The sequence below is a fragment of the Piliocolobus tephrosceles genome, chromosome 2, assembly GCF_002776525.5.
Source record: "Piliocolobus tephrosceles isolate RC106 chromosome 2, ASM277652v3, whole genome shotgun sequence".
NCBI classification, from domain to species: domain Eukaryota; kingdom Metazoa; phylum Chordata; class Mammalia; order Primates; family Cercopithecidae; genus Piliocolobus; species Piliocolobus tephrosceles.
This window is the reverse complement of record NC_045435.1, coordinates 111,920,079-111,940,491: the sequence shown is the minus strand read 5'-3', so window position 1 is coordinate 111,940,491 and position 20,413 is coordinate 111,920,079. Positions and strand designations below refer to the sequence as shown.

The following is a 20,413-nucleotide window of genomic DNA, read 5'->3' as shown; positions in this document are numbered from 1 at the left end:
TACAGTGTGTTAGGCTATGTTTTGAGCACATTAAACAATTTATCTCATTTACTCCTTATAATAACTACAAAAATGTGACAGTTATTATTTCTGTTTGACAAATGTGAAATTTAAGCACAAATATATTATCTGGCTTAAATTACATAGCAAAGCTGGGATTTGAACCAGATAGTCTCACTGTGAAGTCCACTCATTTAGAGATTTACAAGGTCAGAGCATTCATGTCATAAATTCTCTCATTATGACTGCTGAACAAGAAAGAAATACTGCTGTGATCATATTCCTAAGTGGCATAAGTAATATGTAACATTTTTGAAAAAACTTTTGTCTAATCTGTATTTATTATCGAAAATATTTGCCAGACACTGTGTTAGAGTAGTTCTGCAGCAACAAGAGATTATATTTTACATATTAAATTTTCATTTTATTTTCATACTTACCTTTATTTTCATATAATTCATATAATTTACATTGTTTAAGCCAGTATTTGTGAAAGAAATAGCATTCAGAATAATCAGTTTATTTTAAACTATCACATTTTGAATATAGATGGATAATCATTATTATGAATCTAAGTCACAGTCCAGAAAAATACCGTTCAGTTCAACTTGTATCTGCTTTATTTTTATAATAGAGGGATACGTGTATGTAAAAGATAATGTCTTAGTATGTTGAATTTTAAAAACTAGTCTTTGGTTGTAGGCCTGGGTGGAAAGAGATGTCACCTAAGTGAATAAGATCTGTTGAAAATACGGAAAATATATTATACTTTTCATAAAATTGCATTTTATAAAACAGACCATGTGGTGCAATATAACATGTAAGGGTGTTACAGATATTTCCATTCATAGAAATGTCACAAGTTTCTATAACCTCCTCTGTACTAAAGTATATCTCTTTTAGATAATTATTCATGCAGATTAAAAAATCTACTACATGTACTTTTTAAAAATCACTCACATGGGGTAATCTTAAAGTATCATGACAATACAAACTAACCAAGTCATGTGCATCAGTAATAAAAAATTGAATGCCATTATTTTGTGATTATGTCTAAGACATGCTGATTTTGTTGAATATTTGTCTTTAAATATAAAATTTTCATATTACTAGACAATGTGAAGCTTTGATAAAAAGAAATGTGATATGTTTTTGTCTCAGAGGCTAGAGGTGTTTTTAAGACAGCTACATTCTCAGTGGGAACCATAGAATAATTTATGCTGTCTCCAAGCTGAATATGTTACTAAAGTTTTATTTATTTGATAGTTTCTTTTTTGTTGAGTTTTATATATATATATATATATATGTTTTAAGTGAAGCAAACAAAACTATCAGGGCAGAGATTTATGTTTATTTTTGCAACATGTCTATACTATTTTTAAGGCAAAATAATTTTATAGAAATAGTTACTAATTTTATAAATGTATATAATACATTGATATATATTATATATACATATATTTGATATATAAAATATATAAGACATATATAATTGATTTTACCAAGTTAGTGATTAAAATGCTTTATCATGTGTGTCATTGCATACTCATTTCCATGGTAATTTTCCTGAAATACTTTGGAGTTTGTTACATCAAGTGACTTCATCTACCTTTATCCCAGATGTGACTCTGCTGGAAGGTAGAATTTAGTGAAAATTTAATAATGTGTAATGAATCCAAAAGTGGTAGTAAGGGTGTCAGGCAGATATCCATCATGGTGAGGAGTTAATATCTCTATCTGCATTACATTCTAATTGATGGTTCTGTCTGATGTTTGAAGAGCGTTAAATTGCTGATGTACATGTAATGGAATGCCTATTGTCAGGCTAGAGATGAAAACTCTGCCTCACCATTGCAGTTGGCTTTTAAATGATTTATAGAGAGGTGACTTTGAATGTTTGTATTAGAGGTCAGAATTAGAGATCTCACATTTCTGTAGTAACTCCCATGTGCCAAGTCTTTTTTGAGCATAAACCAAGCTCTATGATTCAACTTGAGAGAGAGAATGAGAAGAGAGAGAGAAACACTGATTCATTAAAATGGGAGAAAAAAATCTAGAGAACTGCATGGAGAAATATCTGAGTAAGTTAATCTATAATGCATAAGCTGAACAGTTAAAGAAGTAAATGTGATATCATATCAAGGTAACAGCAATTTACTGATGTTTAGGCCAAAGGGAAAAAAATTGACTAGTGGTAGAAAATTGCAGTTTATAAAGCACATTAAAATAAATTGGTTTCTAAAGTGTTTAGAGAGTCTTTATTCTACTTTCTTCAGATTTTTTTCTATCCTCTGGTATTTTATTTTGACATTTTCTTTAAACCCGGTGAGATTCAGTTTCTTCCTCTGTAAGTTAATCAGCCATCACCTAACCTATCTGAATAGTTATTATTAACTTCAAACATTAGTTCCTTTCTCTGCTTGTCTTGATTTTACCAAAGGCAGAATTCAAATGCTACACTTCCTTGAATCATTTTGGAAACAAGATCAAACAAGAAGGGATGGAGGGAAGGAGGGAAAAAGAAAATCAGTATAGACCCATGAGAACATTTAGTATATTACTTGATGATTTTTATATTTTCATCTCTACATACAGACTAAATGTTAAAAAAACAAACACTATAGTGTGTGTGTGTATGTGTGAATATTATACATCCTCCTCTCCATCTCCACAATGTCTTGCAGAATTATATAATTATTAACTCCCCACCAATCCTTGACAGTTCTATCTCCTCTAAGACTAGAAATGTTCCTTCTAACTCATATAGCCTATCCACTACTCAATAGATGCTTTGGGTTCACTATGTGAATGAATCCTAATGACAACACTACAAAGTTTATATTAATATTATACCCATTTCATATGCGAAGACCCTGTGTTGTAGGAAAGTTAAGTTTTTTGTCCAGTGTCACCTTCTCCTAGTTTTTTCCTCAGTATCTTTGGCCCTTGTGCACTATGCTCAGTCATAGCATACCACTCTAGAGTTTTCAAGTGGGGCATTCTTTTTCTCCCTTTGTGTTTGTAAATTTTCCCCTTTTCTAGGTATTCTCCTCTGACACCCTCCTCTCTTGCAAAAGCAACTTAGAGGTCACTTTTTAAAAATAATTATTTCTTGTATTTTCTGATAGAATCAATCACCCCTGAGTTTCACTGACACTTTGTATATTTTATCTTACTTTTTTGTTTGTTTGTGCATTGTCTCTCTGATTTGATGGTTCCCTATTTGTGGAATATGGTCCTATTTATTTCTCTTCATTACTTATCTCTGCCTGGCATGCATCAGATAATTATCTTTATTGAATCAATACTGGGTAAGAATGATTCCTAGATTTTAGGGTAGCATATGAAAATTCTAGTGAGAATTACAGTTTTTATTTTATAAAATGTAATATTTAGTTATATTTGAACTGCCTTAAATTTAGGAAATTTTAATTATATGGGCCTCAGCTAGCCAAGATTAGAGGTAGGTATGGCCATAATTCTGAGCATAAGTGCCACTCCCTTCGTGAAATCCTTGTTTTATCTTTTTCATAGGAATTTACTTGTCCACCACGATTCCTAAGGCAATTGAACTGTGTTCTTTGCCCACCACAGTAGGACATACAGAAAAATCATAAAACATTGTGAGGGATCTAAGATCCAGCTGGGGTGACAAATCTAATACACAGAATATTTAAGTATAAATACTCTTAATCTGCAGCCATAATACACCAGTGGGTTACTGAATGCAGGCTTAAGACCACTTGCAGTTAATTAGCCCAGTTTTCCTAATACCACTCAGCAGGATACAACAAGCTGTCATCCAAAGCTGTGCAGGGGAGAAGAACCTCCATCTGCCACTCCTGTAGCAAGGTTATGAAACCAAACTCTCCTAGGCTGGCAAAAGGCTTTCCTCTTTGGATTGATGCCATCCCAGACTTTTATTTAAAGTTCACTGAGCCAGGCCAATTCATGTCACTAATTTCTTGGGACATCTCGGTCCTCTCTCATAGTCTTAAAGTTTTGTAATCTTTTTGGTAAGTTATGAATCTGTAACATAACAGATTTTGCTTCTTGTAGAATTCATACTTCATTTAGTTGTTCTGCCTATTCTTACAATGAATTTGTGTTTTTAAGACTAGCTCTGGCAATGTAATCATTCCAGGGCTTTTATTATTTTTTCCCTTTAACTTACCAAATCACAGCTTTATTACTTTTGTCTTCAATTTTTAAAAGTTATTTTGTAACCATGAAGGTTTAATTTTGCCTTCTACATTACATCATCCTTCAATATAATTGTGCATTCATGACTGTTGTTATTCTCCTGAGCTTCAAAAATTAATGGGGTGTGTGTGTGTTTATGTGTGTGTGTGTGTGTGTGTGTGTGTAATTTTGTTTTCTCATAGCTTTTCCACTAAATACCTTCTACTTTCGTTTTTCTTTTGTTTTCCTTTCCTATAGTGACATCAACAGAACATTATAAGATTAATTAAATAAAATACGAGTTTCTATAGGGATAATTTAATTCCCTGTATTATAATCATTAAAATTTTATGGATGCCTAATATGGCTTACTGTTTTGTTTTCACCTTGTTAGTTTTTTTAATTGTGTGTTTATTTTATTAAAATATATTTTTCTTATTTTCACAGGTAAAAAGATGGCCTATCAAAAGGTCAATGCAGATCAAAGAGCTCCAGGACACTCACAGTACTTAGACAATGATGACCTTCAAACCACTGCCCTTGACTTAGAGTGGGACATGGAGAAGGAACTAGAGGAGTCTGGTTTTGACCAATTCCAGCTAGACAGTGCTGAGAGTCAGAACCTAGGGCATTCAGAGACTATAGATCTCAATCTTGATTCCATTCAACCCGCAACTTCACCCAAAGGAAGGTTCCGGAGACTTCAAGAAGAATCTGACTACATTACCCATTATACACGATCTGCACCAAAGAGCAATCGCTGCAACTTTTGTCACCTCTTAAAAATACTTTGCATAGCCACCATTTTATTTATTTTTGGGATTTTGATAGGTTATTATGTACATACAAATTGCCCTTCAGATACTCCATCTTCAGGAACAGTTGATCCTCAGTTATACCAAGAGATTCTCAAGACAATCCAGGCAGAAGATATTAAGAAGTCTTTCAGGTAGGTGAGAAGAAACAGATGTTGTTTGAATGCATTTCTTGGGAAAAATGTCTCACGGGGGTATTGAACTAATGATTTTGGGGTGGTTAAAGTCAGTTTTGCAAGCTGAGAAGCATAACTTACCACCACAACAAGAATAGAAACTTCAAAAGGGGGACACAGATTTTCAGCTTTATGGTATTGCAATATAAATTTGTGATGCAGTTTTATTAATTACTAGTAAGAATCATAAATACTATGGAGACTGGAGGTCTCCAGCCACTGTATTTTCTCCCTCTTGCGGAGCCTCATTAGACCAAATTGGGATGCAAAGATTGCCAGATATACAGGTAATAAAAACTAGGACGTTAGCCATATGATTAAAGACTTTAATGACATCAGAATAAAATAAACCTGCTTTATGGGCTGAAGTAACTGTCTTCAAAAGCTTCAGTGATGTCATATAACTAGCGGATAACTTGGAAAAGCTGTTTATTATTTTATTAGCATACATGTTGAGTTGTAAAAGGTTTTCTAGTTTACATATTTAGTGAAGTGAAGAACTGGATATGCAAGATGAGGTATTACCTTCCACATATGTCTTCTATATTTGCAGAAAAAGAATAGTCCTAGGTGACTCATGTATGTTGTTTGTAGGTAGATAGAGTAGTGAGGTACTACTTCTCCGGGATATTCTTTCTGGGTTACCCTGATTTGTTACAGCTAAGATGTTGGCAGGTGTGCATTTCCAGGAATTTTCTCAGGGAAGCATGTCCACTGAAGATGTGTCACTTAATTCATGTGCTGAAATACCAAGTGTATTGGTGTTGGTGGATTCTACTCCTCTTCCTGAAGATTAGGCCTCAGTGACTGACAGGGATGTGTTCCCTATATCCTTCTATGTCTGCTATTCCCTTTTGTATAAGCATCCCTGGATATTTAATATGTGGATAATAACACTTTTCCTGAGACTTCCCAATGTAAAAGTGTTTACATTGAGCTGAAAGATACGCTGTTATCTTATAATGAATGATTGCATTTATCAGGACCCAGTGAAGACATCAGAAAACTTCCTGAATAGTTAAAGCAAAAGGCATTTAAGGTAGAAAAATGCTTCCATCAGTGATTAGGAACTTATGAGCCAATCAGGGGATACTCAGGTAGCCCAGAGATTCACAAAATGGAGCCATTACTAAACCTAGACTAGAGGGAGAAAGCAATGGGACTGGAATGTCTGTACACACAAGTGCAGATGAGGGACATAACCTCAGCTGGAGACACCACTGAAGATAGAGAGAGGGAAATACTCCAGCTTCTCTTTTCCTTCTGCCACTAAGTGTCCTAGCAATTGTCCTATTGGCTGAAACCAGCAAGAGACTGGTGACTTACAACTTGAGAAACTCATTCTGAAGGGATCCACTGCCTGCAATATAGGATGGAGCAGAAAAAGGGAAAGTTGCAGATAAATCTAACTGGCTCAGGATTTTATTAGAAAACAAACCAAGAAAATAGAAGGACTCTATAAAACTGTTTTTACTTTAACTTCGTTAAGGACATCTGTTCTATTACAAAATGTCTTCTGGAAAAGGATCCATAGCATTAATTTCTTTTTAATGTTAAGGACAATTATGTGTATGTTTTTTGTTTGTTTGTTTTTCCTGAGCAGCTGGTTAGTTTTTAATTTATTGATGCAATGAATACCATAACCTAGTCTGCTTCCTTCTTTACTTTGACTCTTAGTAAATTTAGAGTCAAATTTGTATTTGTAGGTTTATAAGGAACTTTATGACATGCATTTTGTTTACAAACTAAGCTACATATTTATTTTCCCTCCTTATATAACTTTGGCTTTCCTTGTCTTGTTTTAATTCATTTTTCAGCACTGTAGTCATCTTTAAAAGCTGACTTATGTCCACTTTGCAAATAGGCAACTGATTATAAAATTTAAAATATATAATAATTACATTAAAATATTCATTATTTCTCTCAGAATGGAAGCTGCAAGATGGTAAGGATTATATTCCAGTCTTAGACTACAAAATCAACAAAATAACGTATGTGTCAAAGCTAGCTATGAAAGCATAACCACTAGCAATTACACTCCCGGGTAGTGCTCTGTGATTAGACACAGATTCACAATTATGGGTCCATCAAGTAGCCATATTTTTTTTTCTTTATTGAGATAACGTACTTTCTTCTTCAAAACAACTGTATTTTTCTACAAATATCTTTACAAACATAACAGGTCCTCATCCAAAAATAACTTCTCCCTCAGTAGTCATCCTAACCACATGTCGTGATGAATCTCTGTGTTTACTAAGCAATCTTAGCCTTAATTCTGTGCCTCGTAGTAGTAGTAGATTCCTGCTATTACTTTTCATGAATTTATTACCAATTTTGTGCTCTTACTGGCCCACTATTTTGTTCAATTGCTGTATCTCTTTTCTATTGGTTCTCTTTTCCTGGACATGCTCTAAACCTGTGTCAGTTCTTATCAAATAACCTAAAAGTTGTGCAATACAAAATATGTTCTTTTTATAATAGACTGCAGACTCAATGAGGGAATGGACTACACTTGTTTGTCCACCATTAAAATGCCATCATCTAATAGACATTGAGAAATTATTTTTTAAAGAATGAAATGAATGCATGAATAAATGAGAAACATCTGTTTAATTTATCAATTATATTATATATTTTTTAAATTATTTTATCATTTATATTTTTCATTATATTATAAATATATACAAAATATTATGAACATAGTATTTATATTATATGATATAATTATTTTAAGTTATATAATTGTATTATGATTACTCAGAGGATAGCCTGTGTTCTAATTTTAAAGAAGTGGCAATTTATATCAAAACCACATACTGTAAAAATATTGAAGTATCACTACTGACGCTTCAGTTCCAGCTGAGGCATAAAGACAGTTGATGCTACATTTCTAAGACTAGCATGTAGCATGTAGAGCTTTGAAAAAATGAGAGTATGGGCCCAGAGATGATTATCCATTTTTGGCTTATGAGAGGTTGGAGAAGCAAAGGCTAGGTAGAATGAAGAAAGTGAAGCATTTTTGAAAAAGCTGCTGATGTGCTTTAGGCCTCTATCTCTTCTCAAGAAAGGAGTCTCAAATCCGGTGGAAAAAGTTTAACAGAACTATTTGGAAGATGTAGAGGTGGCAAAACTACTTAGAATAACTTGATATCTTTCTCATTCAGAGAATCCAGCCTCTTACCTCCCATATCTAAGTGGTAAGAGATTCACTGACTAGTTGCTGATAAAAGTGCAAAAGAAGGCCAGGCATGGTGGGTCATGTCTATAATCCTTGCTATATATATATATAAAATATATAGCACTTTGGGAGGCCAAGGAGGGCGGATTGCCTGAGGTCAGGAGTTCGAGACCAGCCTGGCCAAGATAGGGAAACTCCGTCTCTACTAAAAATACAAAAAAAAAAAAAAAAAAAAAAAAAAATTAGCTGGGCATAGTAGCAGGTGCCTATAATCCCAGCTACTTGGGAGGCTCAGGCAGGGAGAATCACTTGAACCTGGGAGGAGGAGGTTTCAGTGAGCTAAGATTGCGCCATTGCACTCCAGCCTAGGCAACAGAGTGAGACTCTGTCCCAAAATAAAATAAAGTAAAATAAAATAAAATAAATAAAAATTGCAGAAGAGGTAGTTGTTTTAGGTGGCGTACGGTGAATGTTATTTCTGTCTGAGCTGAGAGGGAGATAGCAGGAGGCTTGGAGAGGGAAGAAGCTTGAGGTGTGTTCAGATGCCTGGGGGCTGTAAGCCAGAAGCTACAGGAGGGTACATTATTACTCATGTCAAAGGAAAATGAGAAGTCTCCAGTTGTAGAATAAAGAGTCTCCAAAAAACACACAAAGCATACACCAGAAAAGTTTCAGCTGAGAACTCTTCCTGAGTAAACACGTTCTCTGATTCTCACTGAAGTGTTGATCACCAAAGTGATTTAATTCTTTTGCAATTTATACTAGTTTTTGTTTTTATTTTTGCATCTTTTCCCAATGCTAATTGCTATATACTCCAATACATTATTCCTTTATTCCTATTCTCCAGGATGAAATGTCATTGTTATCCTTTTGTGGACCAGAGATATTTGTGACTCTGTGTCAAGTGCTTGTCCCTAATCTAATCAGCTTAAGTCAGTTGAGAAGCTGGTTATCTTGTATAAACCATGTTTACCTATGACTGTTGAGAAAGCTCTTTAACTTAGAAGAAACTTGAATGTCACAGGTGCAATAGTTCATTTCTATTATATAATAAATCCACCAAGCCTTTAATAATGTATTTTTTATTTAAAGAAATGACATATACACACATATATATAGTTGTTGTTTTGCCATTGAAAGTAATGGCAAAAGCAGCAATTACTTTTGCACCAACCTAATAAATTCTGAAGATCATAAGCATATTTCTGAGCAGAGTAAGTATGTTGAAAACTTCAAAACATAGTTTGAAAATCTAATATTGTAATAATAAGATATTTGAATAGATAAATTAATGAGGTTTAGTTTATTTTTCAATGCAGGAATGTGTTTGCCTTTGACAGCTGTAGATGCTGTGAAATGTTGAGACAAAAAGGAGAAAAATGTGTTGTATTCTAATTATGGCTAATATAGTTTCTTTTTCTTAATGGAAAGGGCATTATGGTTCTTTCTAATTATAAGTGCAACATGCACAGAAAATTATAAAGAAAAAAGTAAACACCATCCATAATCCTACCTCTTTTAAAAAATCATTGTTATTTCCTTCTATCATTCCCTATGAATCAGCAAAATTGTATTAGGCCATATATTCCTTTGACACCTGCTTTAGAATTTTTTTAATTAAAATATTAGAATCACTTTTCAAGCCAATAAATATAGATTTAAATCACTACATAAAATACTGCCTGGTATTCCATTATATGGATGCCATGTAATTTAACCTATTTCTTATAAAGGGACCTTTCGGTTTCCTCTGCAAACATTCTTGTACACAAATCCAAGTGTGCCTATTCAATTATTCTCTTTTGATAAATTCCTGGAAACAAATCACAGCTTCATGGAGTTCACATTTGTGTAGTTGTTTGCTTTGTGTCACCAAATTGTCTTCCAGAGCCACTAGCCGTCCAGGTTGTTATTTTTTATTTGCTTTTGATAGGCCAAAAATAATGTTGATAAAGGTTTTCTATGTGAATTGACCTTGTGCATTTCATTTTTCATATATGAGTTACTTTTTAAAGGAGTTTCCCCATGGCTTTTATTGGTTCTTTCCCATGGTGTTTATAGGTTCAGAAACTAAAATGTCATAATAGTAAAATAGTCAATCACAGTATGTATGGTACCCCATCTCTTGGATTTCTTTTACTAAACACATTTTACTTTCTAACTTCACAAATAAGATGAATAAATAATAAAATACAATCTCTAGAGATGTATCTATTTTTAAATGTTCGCATTATTTGGACAGGACAATGTTTTTCATCATTGATACAAGTAAGCAAGCATGAATTAATTTATACTGTGAAATGATCTTTATAAGCAAAATAAAACACCATATTTTCTTAGCTGAGGGTTAACTCTTAAAAACGTTTAGAAAATGTTATAAATTGGCTGGGCGTGGTGGCTCATGCCTGTAATCCCAGCACTTTGGGTGGCCGAGGCTGGCAGATTATGAGGTCAAGAGATTGAGACCATCCTGGCCAACATGGTAAAACCCTGTCTCTGCTAAAAAATACAAAAATTAGCTGGGCGTGGTGGCACGGGCCTGTAGTCCCAGCTACTTGGGAGGCTGAGGCAGGAGAATTGCTTGAACCGAGGAGGCAGAGGTTGCAGTGAGCCGAGATCGTGCCACTGCACTCCAGCCTAGTGAAAGAGCGAGACTCTGTATCAAAAAAAAAAAAAAAAAAGAGAAAGAAAGAAAGAAAGAAAGAAAGAAGGAAAATGTTATAAATTATCTTCAACAATACCATAATGAATAGCATCTTGTCTGGAAACCTAGTTAAAATGCCAATTCAGATATAGGCATATTTTAGTCATTACTTAATATAATAGAAGTGGATTCCTAAGTCTCGTTTGTTTTCTTTCCTTCTGAATGTACTTTTACAAATAATCTTCTACTCCCTTTTCTCTTTCTTCTTTCTCCTCTTCCTCCTCCATTACTCTCTTTCAGCAACTAATTAGTATATTTAGTTATCTTATGTGTAATATGGGTGGTGCATTTTGTGGTACTAATTGAACTTTACCATTGACACTATTTGGTTAGGTTACTTGGCTTTAATGGCATTGAACCAAAGGAATGACAGATTCGCTGCATATACACTGCCACTTCCTGCATCATGCTCTGTGTCCATGAATCACAGCACTCTTTATCACTGTACTCAGACCTTGCCTCAGAATTCTTCTCCATCCAACATTCTTGAAAGCCCTTATTATTTGATCAGAAGTACACAAGAGGGAATTTTCCATTCTTATCCTATGATCTAGCTATGCTGGATCAAAAGATATAAATAAGTTCATTTAACTTACAAGGATGAATTTTTCTCTTCTGAAAAGATAAATTCCGTAATTTTACCGGGTCAACTATCTACAGCCAAGAAACACAACTTATGACCACTCCATAGTGCCAGAGAGTTCAAAATCTTAGAACCCTCCATTTTAACATTCAATATATTTTTATGGTCTTTCCAGACAAAGTTGATCTCCTGAAAGGAGAAAATCTCTGTCCAAGCTATCTAGAAACAAAATACATATAATTTACTTTTTCACTCATATCTTTCTCACCAGCACTAATTTATCATCCTGTGACATAAGAAAATAAGCACCTGGGCTGCTTTCCTGTCCCCTTGTTTTAACCCAGACATTAGGTTTGTTTACTTGTTACAATATTGGTGTCTTTCCTGTGCAAATAGTTTTCTCATTTTTTTTTAATCTCTCCCTTTCCACACCTGCCACCCATGTTAACGTCCTTCCATTCAAGAACCACTGCACTTCATTTACCAAAGAATGTATAATTGAGCAAGTTTCCTGTTTAAGAAAGCTGACCAGTTATACATTACCTCCAGTCTTAAATGAGGGAGGCAAAGTAGTTCTTACCTAAAGATAAACTGGCTGTGGAATTCATGAAGACCCACAGAGTGTTTTTATGGTTTTCAGGGCACTAGAAAGGCTAATATAAAATAGTGGTTTGTCTGTCCTCTGTCCCCACAGGAATATATTTTTCACTGACATGCTTTTGTACAAACACAAGATTTTACTGTTGTTTGATGATGGTGATGTCATCAGCAACTGTTCTCTTCTACTCTCCAGCCTTACTTTCCAATCATTTTTTTGGCCCCTCTTCACATTATTATTGTTATTATTATTATCGTTATTTTGTACTTTGTCTTCTCTATTCTTCATGTTTTTTGTCTCTCTCTAATTTCAGTATTAAAATGAATGAGAGTAGGAAGATTAGGAGAAATGAAGAAAGCAATAAAGCAACTACTATTTTAGTTGGAGAAAAACATGTAAATGTATGCACGTAATTCAGTGTACACAAACAATAACATAGTGAATTTAACAGTAATAGAGTGATGGCTCCTAAAGGAAGTAGTTAACTATCCTATTATTGATCTCTCCAGATAACAAATGTACATTGTCTTAAGTTTAATCAGAAAAGGAATACATAGGATAAGACTGATTTATTTATGCGTAGAGTTTCATTGCTCTGAACCTTAAATAAGGCAACTTCTTAATTCAGAGTTTCTCAGTGTTATGCAGAATGGCATTAATTGTCTTAACTAGATTCAACTCACAGATGCAAGCTTATGACCCTCACAATCCTTAGGTATTTGGCCAGAGCAGCACCCACCAATAGGTTGAATAAAGATTGTTGACAGTAGGGCCTTTGACTGCATAACCTTCTCCATCTTAACCTATTAAAATACTGTAAAATACTGTTTGAGATCTGGCTCAAGTGCCCACTCCTTCATGGCAATTTCACTGATATCCCATCAGCTGAATTTTCTATTTCCCTTTGCAGCCCACAGTACTTCCTTTCCTCTCATTTTATTGGCATGAATCACTTTCTGTTTCATGGTGGAGAAAGAACTATGGGTCTGGCAGAGTTTAAATAGTATGTAGGCATTCAGTAAATCTTCACTGCGTGAGAAAATGAACCAGAATGCAGATCTTCTTGATAAACCTTCATTTCCATGTGGATTATCACTTTTTTTGAAAATGAAAATAATGTATACTTCTGGTTATTTATACCTCTTATTGAAATTTTAATCATACATATATATGATTCACATATATAAAAATGGCTGTGTGTGTGTTCATATATATATATATATATATATATATATATATGGGATATGTATGTGCATATATATATTTATTTATTCACACACACATCCTAATCCGTGCTTTAGAAATTAAGCAAGATATTTGAGAATACACACACACACACACACACACACACACACATCCCTTTGATTTTTAAACAAATTTTATGTATGTACTCATAGCGTGTACTAAAAAAGTTGATTTTGAAGATAGAGGATTTTTTTTCTTGCATAAACATGAGATGAGTGTCCACTATATTCCAAGCACTTGGCTAGTCACTCTATAGTTTTTAATGACATTCTGTTTAATCTTGAGAGCATTCTTTTTCTATAAAGAAGAAATGAAAATAAAGATTTCACAAAAGGTATTTCCCTGATCACAGGTTTTCAGGAGGTACAAAGTGGATCCCCTCACAGGTCTTTTTTTATCCTGCTAATTTCAACTTCAGGAAGAGGTTGTCTCAGTCTGGGCCATTTCTGCCTAAAGGTTTGCTTTTTTTTTTTTTTTTTTTTTTTTTTTTTTTTTTTTTTTTTTTTTTTATTATACTTTAAGTTCTAGGGTACATGTGCATAACGTGCAGGTTTGTTACATATGTATACCTGTGCCATGTTGGTGTGCTGCACCCATCAACTCATCAGCACCCATCAAGTCATCATTTATATCAGGTATAACTCCCCAATGCAATCCCTCCCTCCTCCCCCCTCCCCATGATAGGCCCCAGTGTGTCATGTTCCCCTTCCCGAGTCCAAGTGAACTCATTGTTCAGTTCCCACCTATTAGATGTACCATATGACCCAGCCATCCCACTACTGGGTATATACCCAAAGGATTATAAATTATTCTACTACAAAGACACATGCACACGTATGTTTATTGCGGCACTATTCACAATAGCAAAGACTTGGAATCAACCCAAATGTCCATCAGTGACACACTGGATTAAGAAAATGTGGCACATATACACCATGGAATACTATGCAGCCATAAAAAAGGATGAGTTTGCGTCCTTTGTAGGGACATGGATGCAGCTGGAAACCATCATTCTTAGCAAACTATCACAAGGTTTGCTTTTTTACTCTCAATGGTCAGGTTCAAAGGATTCCTTCTCTCTCTCCTCCTCAGCCCCCATGCACTCACACATGCACAAAATTATTTTATCCATTTGGTTACAAACTGAGATTAGGTTAGTTACTTTCCTGGTAAGCAAATGTCCTTTTCTTAATCTTTTTTATTGAGTCTATCTGATGTAAAGCATCAGGACCAAGTTAGAGTGTTAAGGATCAAAATGTTGGAACCGTTAATGTTTCTAATTTATATTATATTATTAATTAGCAGGATCTATTTTACATAATTGCAGTGATTATCTTGTACTGTCAATGAACTATTTCCATCAGATATATCAGGATCATCTGTGATACGAGCTGCCTGTTCTGAAAATTGATCAGCCTTAGGGCTAGTCACATTTTTCTTGTATCTTTTTCCTGCATTGACTATAATATGCTTTTCCATCCATCCACTTCTTGATCTTACTGGTTTCAAAAAAGGAATAAGATCAGTCAGTTGTAGTACCGGGAAATAACAAACCTTTTACTTTGAGGATCAGATATGTCAATTTCCTGTGGATTATTTGATTTCCCCACACTCATGCTATAGAAAAGTTGGTAATGATCACATTTAGTAGAGTGCGGTCTAAGTGAAACACGGAAAGGTTGAGAACTGTTTGCATGCTTCTCTCTTTCACGTTCCTGTTTAATGTCAATGAAATCAAGATTCAAGTGGCAGACATGGTCCTTTGAGATTTGCAATTTGAAAATCCTAATCCATGCTTTAGAAATTAAGCAAGATATTTGAGAATTTCAGCTGAAACCATTAATTCCATAATCTCAATGGAGTAATTTACAGGAGAACATTTTAATTAAAATATATTTTAAAATAGATTATTTATGCCAAATGTATCAAATCAATGCAATACTTTATTGCAGTCACTTAATTTTTTTTTCCAGTGGATTATTTCTAGCTAATGAGAGAGAAAGTAAAGTTACTGGGTAATTCAGGTACCAAAAACAGACGATGAACAACCCCACTCTACTGTCCCCTTCCTGGGAAGCCACTGAATGGATAGGTAATTTTATTTTTGCAAAGTGTAGATGCTTATATAACCAGTGTAATGTTTAATTTTATGTAGCAACTAGGCTAATACATGGTACCCAGATGTTTGGTCAAATATTATTTTAGATGTTTCTGTGAAGGCATTTTTAAGATGAGATTAAGATATAAATTAGTAGGCTTTGAATAAAGCTGATTACCATCCATAATGTGGGTAAGGCTCATCTAACCCATTGCAAGCTTTAACAGGTAAAGACTGACCTTCCCAGAAAAGAAGTAATTCAACCAGCAGACTGCCTTTTGACTGAAACTGTGTTCTTGCCTCGGTCTTTAGCCTGCTACCCATCCTGCAAATTTTTGACTTGCCAAGCATTCACAATTGTGTGAGTCAACTCTTTAAAATAAACCAATCTGGCTCTCTTCATACACAAGCACACACACACACACACACACACACACACACACATACACACACTTACATCCTATATGTTCTGTTTCTCAGAAGAACCCTGTTTTATACATACAGATTTAGATAACTAAAATAAACCAATGTCATATGGTTGCAGTTTTAAAACTCTAGAATGATTTAGTCAGTCCTTAGGATTTAACTAATAATATGAAAAATTGATATTGAAATTTTTAGAAATTACCAATGTTCATTATTATCTTTATGTCATTAAAACATTTCAGATATTATTTCTAATGTGGTAATATTAAGTCTATAAAAGCATAGAATTTGAAATTATATTCTATGAATCTAACAAATACTTCAAATATATTACTAAAAATGCTTAATCATTTTCTTCAGCTTATTTGATTTGTGGCATCAAGATGTAGTCAACTCCCCAAGCAAAAATTCACTTTCCAAATTTCACAGAATGTCATTCTTATCTATAAAAAAAAATGGTATTGAACTTCTCTTTCCTTTCATTATAACTGGAGAAAATATATTAAATTTTATATGCCTGATTTGGGAAATCAGTTTCTGTCTTCAATAACTGATTGTGTGTTATATCTGGGTCTTTTACAAATGAAGTGCACTTCTATTGCTTAAAAATTGCTTTCCTGTGCAACATGATGTAGTAATGAATTAAATCCAAATGAGCCTTATATTCACAATGTCATAATATGTAACTCATCCCCTGTGGAACTTTTTTATTATCTAATACAAGGCAGGCTAATGTCTTCCTCTCATGGCTCGCTTCTCAGAAGGGTATGCAGCTTTCAGTATTAGAAATAAAGAAAGAAAACTATGATTTGAAATCAAATTATCTTTTTATAAACTCTCTAAATCACAGAGAGCACCTTAACATGTCCTGAAATATGCAAATCTAATTCTGATAGAACAAGAAACAAAAGAAGCAGTTCCAATTCTATGGAGTACATTTGTATCTGTGAGAATAAAATGAAACTGAACATTTTTCTTTGAACAGAAATGTGTGCAGGTGATTTTACCTTCAATAAAAATAAGACAAGTGTGGGCGTTTTCTCTCTATTTCTTTGCTTGGTTTCATCATATTAACTCTATTCTGTAGGGAACAACTTGTAAGATCAGCTTGTACCAATATTGTAGTTCAAGCTGCTACATAGATTTAAAAGCTCTAATTTATTAGCCTGATAATTTTTGTAATTTGATGAAACACATCAGATGTTCCCTTACTGTAACTTCCTTAGGCTTATCTGGAAGGTATATTTTAATTTAACTGGATATTTCAAAATGTGTGTTGCTATTTCATGTGGGTAAAGAGCAAAGATAGACAAATATTTATTTTAGTCCATTGGGACAGACAAGAAATATTGTGTCAGGTTTTTATAACCTGTTATTTCTTGTGATTCCTGAAGGTTTTTCTCTTGGGGTGGCCTGGGCAGATTTTTTTTTTTTTTTTCTTCATCGCGTTCGTGTTCACGGTAGCTAGATCTGAGTCAATTGCTGCTGGGTATAACATGTGGTCGAGATCTAAGCCTTCCCTCCACTTTCTTATTTTAAGTAGAGAACAAATTCCTATAAGATCTGTTTTTGATGGTTTAATTTTTAAATTATATTTCAATCAAATAATTAAAATCACATACAACCATAAACAAATTATATGTTTATGTAGAACAGTGCAAGGGAGTCAGAAGCAAGGTCAAAGCTATAAAGTGTTATGGGGGAAAGTAGACACCTCAGCTTTCTAATTTAATAATTTATGCTGTTCTTAATCAAATTTACATTCCAGTTTAAAAATAACACCTAATATCCTATCATCACAAGACACATTAAAGGCCCCCATTTAATGTCAATATATTTATTCATGTTAACAAATACTTACTGAGGGCCTACTGAGGTGATGGGTACTGAGCTAGGTACTACAGACAAAGCACTGAATAAAATACACAAGATACCTGCATTTATGGTATTTATGTTCCCATTGGTCAAACCTAGACAATAGGAACATACTTGTTTATATAAACAAAACACAATGACACAAAATTACTCATTGTTATAGGAATAAAGGAAGGAAAGAAAGGAGGGAGGGAAAGAAAGAGGGAAGAAATATAGTTTGCAAAGGTATCTGGGTGATTATTTGGGATGAAGTGGTCAGTTCAACTTCAAATGAACACCGTGCTCTATGACGGTGGATCAGCCCCTCTTCGCCTCTTCAGAGATTGTAGGATTACCTGGCAACTCACTGGTTAGCAGAGCCTGCCCCACCTCTTAACTTCGCTGAATGCCCTAGAGTTGTTTCTTTACTAATTTATTTGGTTTTGGCCATCACATTTACAAACAATAACAAAACAAACAAAACAAACCCACTTGTAAAGAGCAAGTTCAACAGAAAGGGCAGAGGAGGCTACGTTCTCCCCTCTTGCTGAATTTCTATTCATTTGTAACATTCCACGTGGAATTTTATTCTTCCAAACAAGCGTCACTGTTCCATTCCTACCTCTCTCTTTAAAAATATTAAAAGTACAGTAATTGATTTAAAGTTCTACTTTTCTTCTCAAAGTAGCCTCACTTCTACGGATTGCCTCATCACTTTGAGTTATTGTGTTTTGGGGGATTTTCCCCATAAATTTCACATTACATACAGAACTCATATGGTATGGGTAATAAGAGAAATATATTTCTGATTCTTCAGTCCTATTCTAAAAGAACCAAGTTAAGGATGATGCATTAATCCTAGATTCTTGATTTCTTCATTTCATTTTAATCAGTTGCAATCATTTAAATTAGTTGAACTTTGCTAATTATATACAATTATGATATGATGACCAGTGGTGTATGTTAACTTTTTAAAAATGCAAGCCATATTAGTGAAGAAAATTCATTTAGAGACATGGAAATTAAACAAAGATGTTAACATCAATTTTCCTAGTATCAATTTATACTGCAATTTCAGCTCTTCATATGTATAGGGGCAGGGTTTTGGGAAGGCATTCTGCTGTAGCCTTTTCAGTTGCCCTTTTGACAACTTATGGCCAAAGTGGGAAGAAGTTGGGGCCAGAGGATTTAACAACATTCAGTGTGTTCTCAGAATTGAAAGAGTGGTACTTCTGTGGTAATCATGAAATCAGAAAAGATAGTGATTGCTGATAGAAATTTTAATTTCAGAAATAAAATTATTTTTCCATTTGGAAATCAGAGCAAACTAAATAACCAACAGTACTGATGTTACTACAATAATCTATAACCAGAAAGAGAAATTTGGGGATTGTGGAAAATGTCGCTTAGAAAATAATTTGCTGATTGGTTCGAGAAAAAAGATGTGAAAATAACACAGGATGACCAAAAACGTTTAGTAAATCCAGGTAACAATTTGGGGTCAAAGAAACAAGATAATGACAAGAGAAACAAAATGAATTAAAGTTTGTATTTTTTCTACCTGATAGTTCCAGAGGGTTCCTGAAATAAGTGCACCTGGGTTAGAAAGTAATCTAGGACCACAACATTACTCTAGTATCTAGTTTAGAAAATTCTTAGAAGAAGGGAAGAAAAAAAGCTACACTGTAAGCTAATGGAAGAAAGAGTCAACAACAGTGCAGTTGAGAAATTACCATTCAGCTACTTAAATCTGAGAGTCCACCTCCCATATCCTGTGTGGGGCTATGTCCAGGTATGGGGAAGAAGGTGATTCTTTGCTCTAGGGAATATTTATCCAACCTAAGTCTGGGTCTGGAAAATGAATAGTAATATGGATTGGAATCCAAAAATAAGCTACAAAACTTAGCAGAAAATCGAACACACTTCTACATCTCCCTTGACCTTGGAAAGTTGACCAGGACTTTCCAGAATCTGTACGGAAGCTGTACACTCAGTGTTTAATAGAATTAAACACAGAATTTTTTTTGTGTATTAACATAACTGTGTCATAGGAGTATTTATATTTAGTGTTTCTGAAATTCTCCAGAGTTCTGGGAAATAGGAACATGCATCTAGAACTATTGTTGAAATACCAACTGAGGAGCTACAATGGTAACCTAGATATCAACTTATGATCTTTTTCAGATAGCTACTAACAGAATTTTTAGGAAAATAAAATAAATAAAGTTTACAAAACGGGTTTTCATTTGCTCCTGAGTTAGTTGTACCCTAAAGCAATGGCCCAGACTTCAGCGATGGTCTACGCATGCCATTAGCACAGATCACTTCCTAGGATGTTTAGACGTAGTTTTCTCTTGATCCAATGCTGCTGCCTTCTCTAGTCAGACAGTCAGGAAAGGGAAAATTAGGGTCATTCTACATATATTCATATTCCCTGTAGTGCCAGTACTATATTTCAGTATGGGCATTTCATGTTCTTGTGAAGATTTTAAATCAGGGGAATTTATATCACAGCAACACGACCAATTTAGAAATAGACTTGAAATTGGTCTGC

The 20,413-nt window shown here is 34.1% G+C and overlaps 1 protein-coding gene across 1 annotated transcript in view; it reads left to right on the top strand.

Moving 5' to 3' along the window:
* The window catches only part of NAALADL2 (N-acetylated alpha-linked acidic dipeptidase like 2), a 978,063-nt gene that overhangs the window by 237,798 nt on the left and 719,852 nt on the right, over positions 1-20,413 (top strand). The window contains exon 2 of the mRNA XM_023184822.1: positions 4,630-5,131. Within this exon, the coding sequence (XP_023040590.1) occupies positions 4,630-5,131 (502 nt within the window). The remainder of the gene's footprint in view (positions 1-4,629; positions 5,132-20,413) is intronic.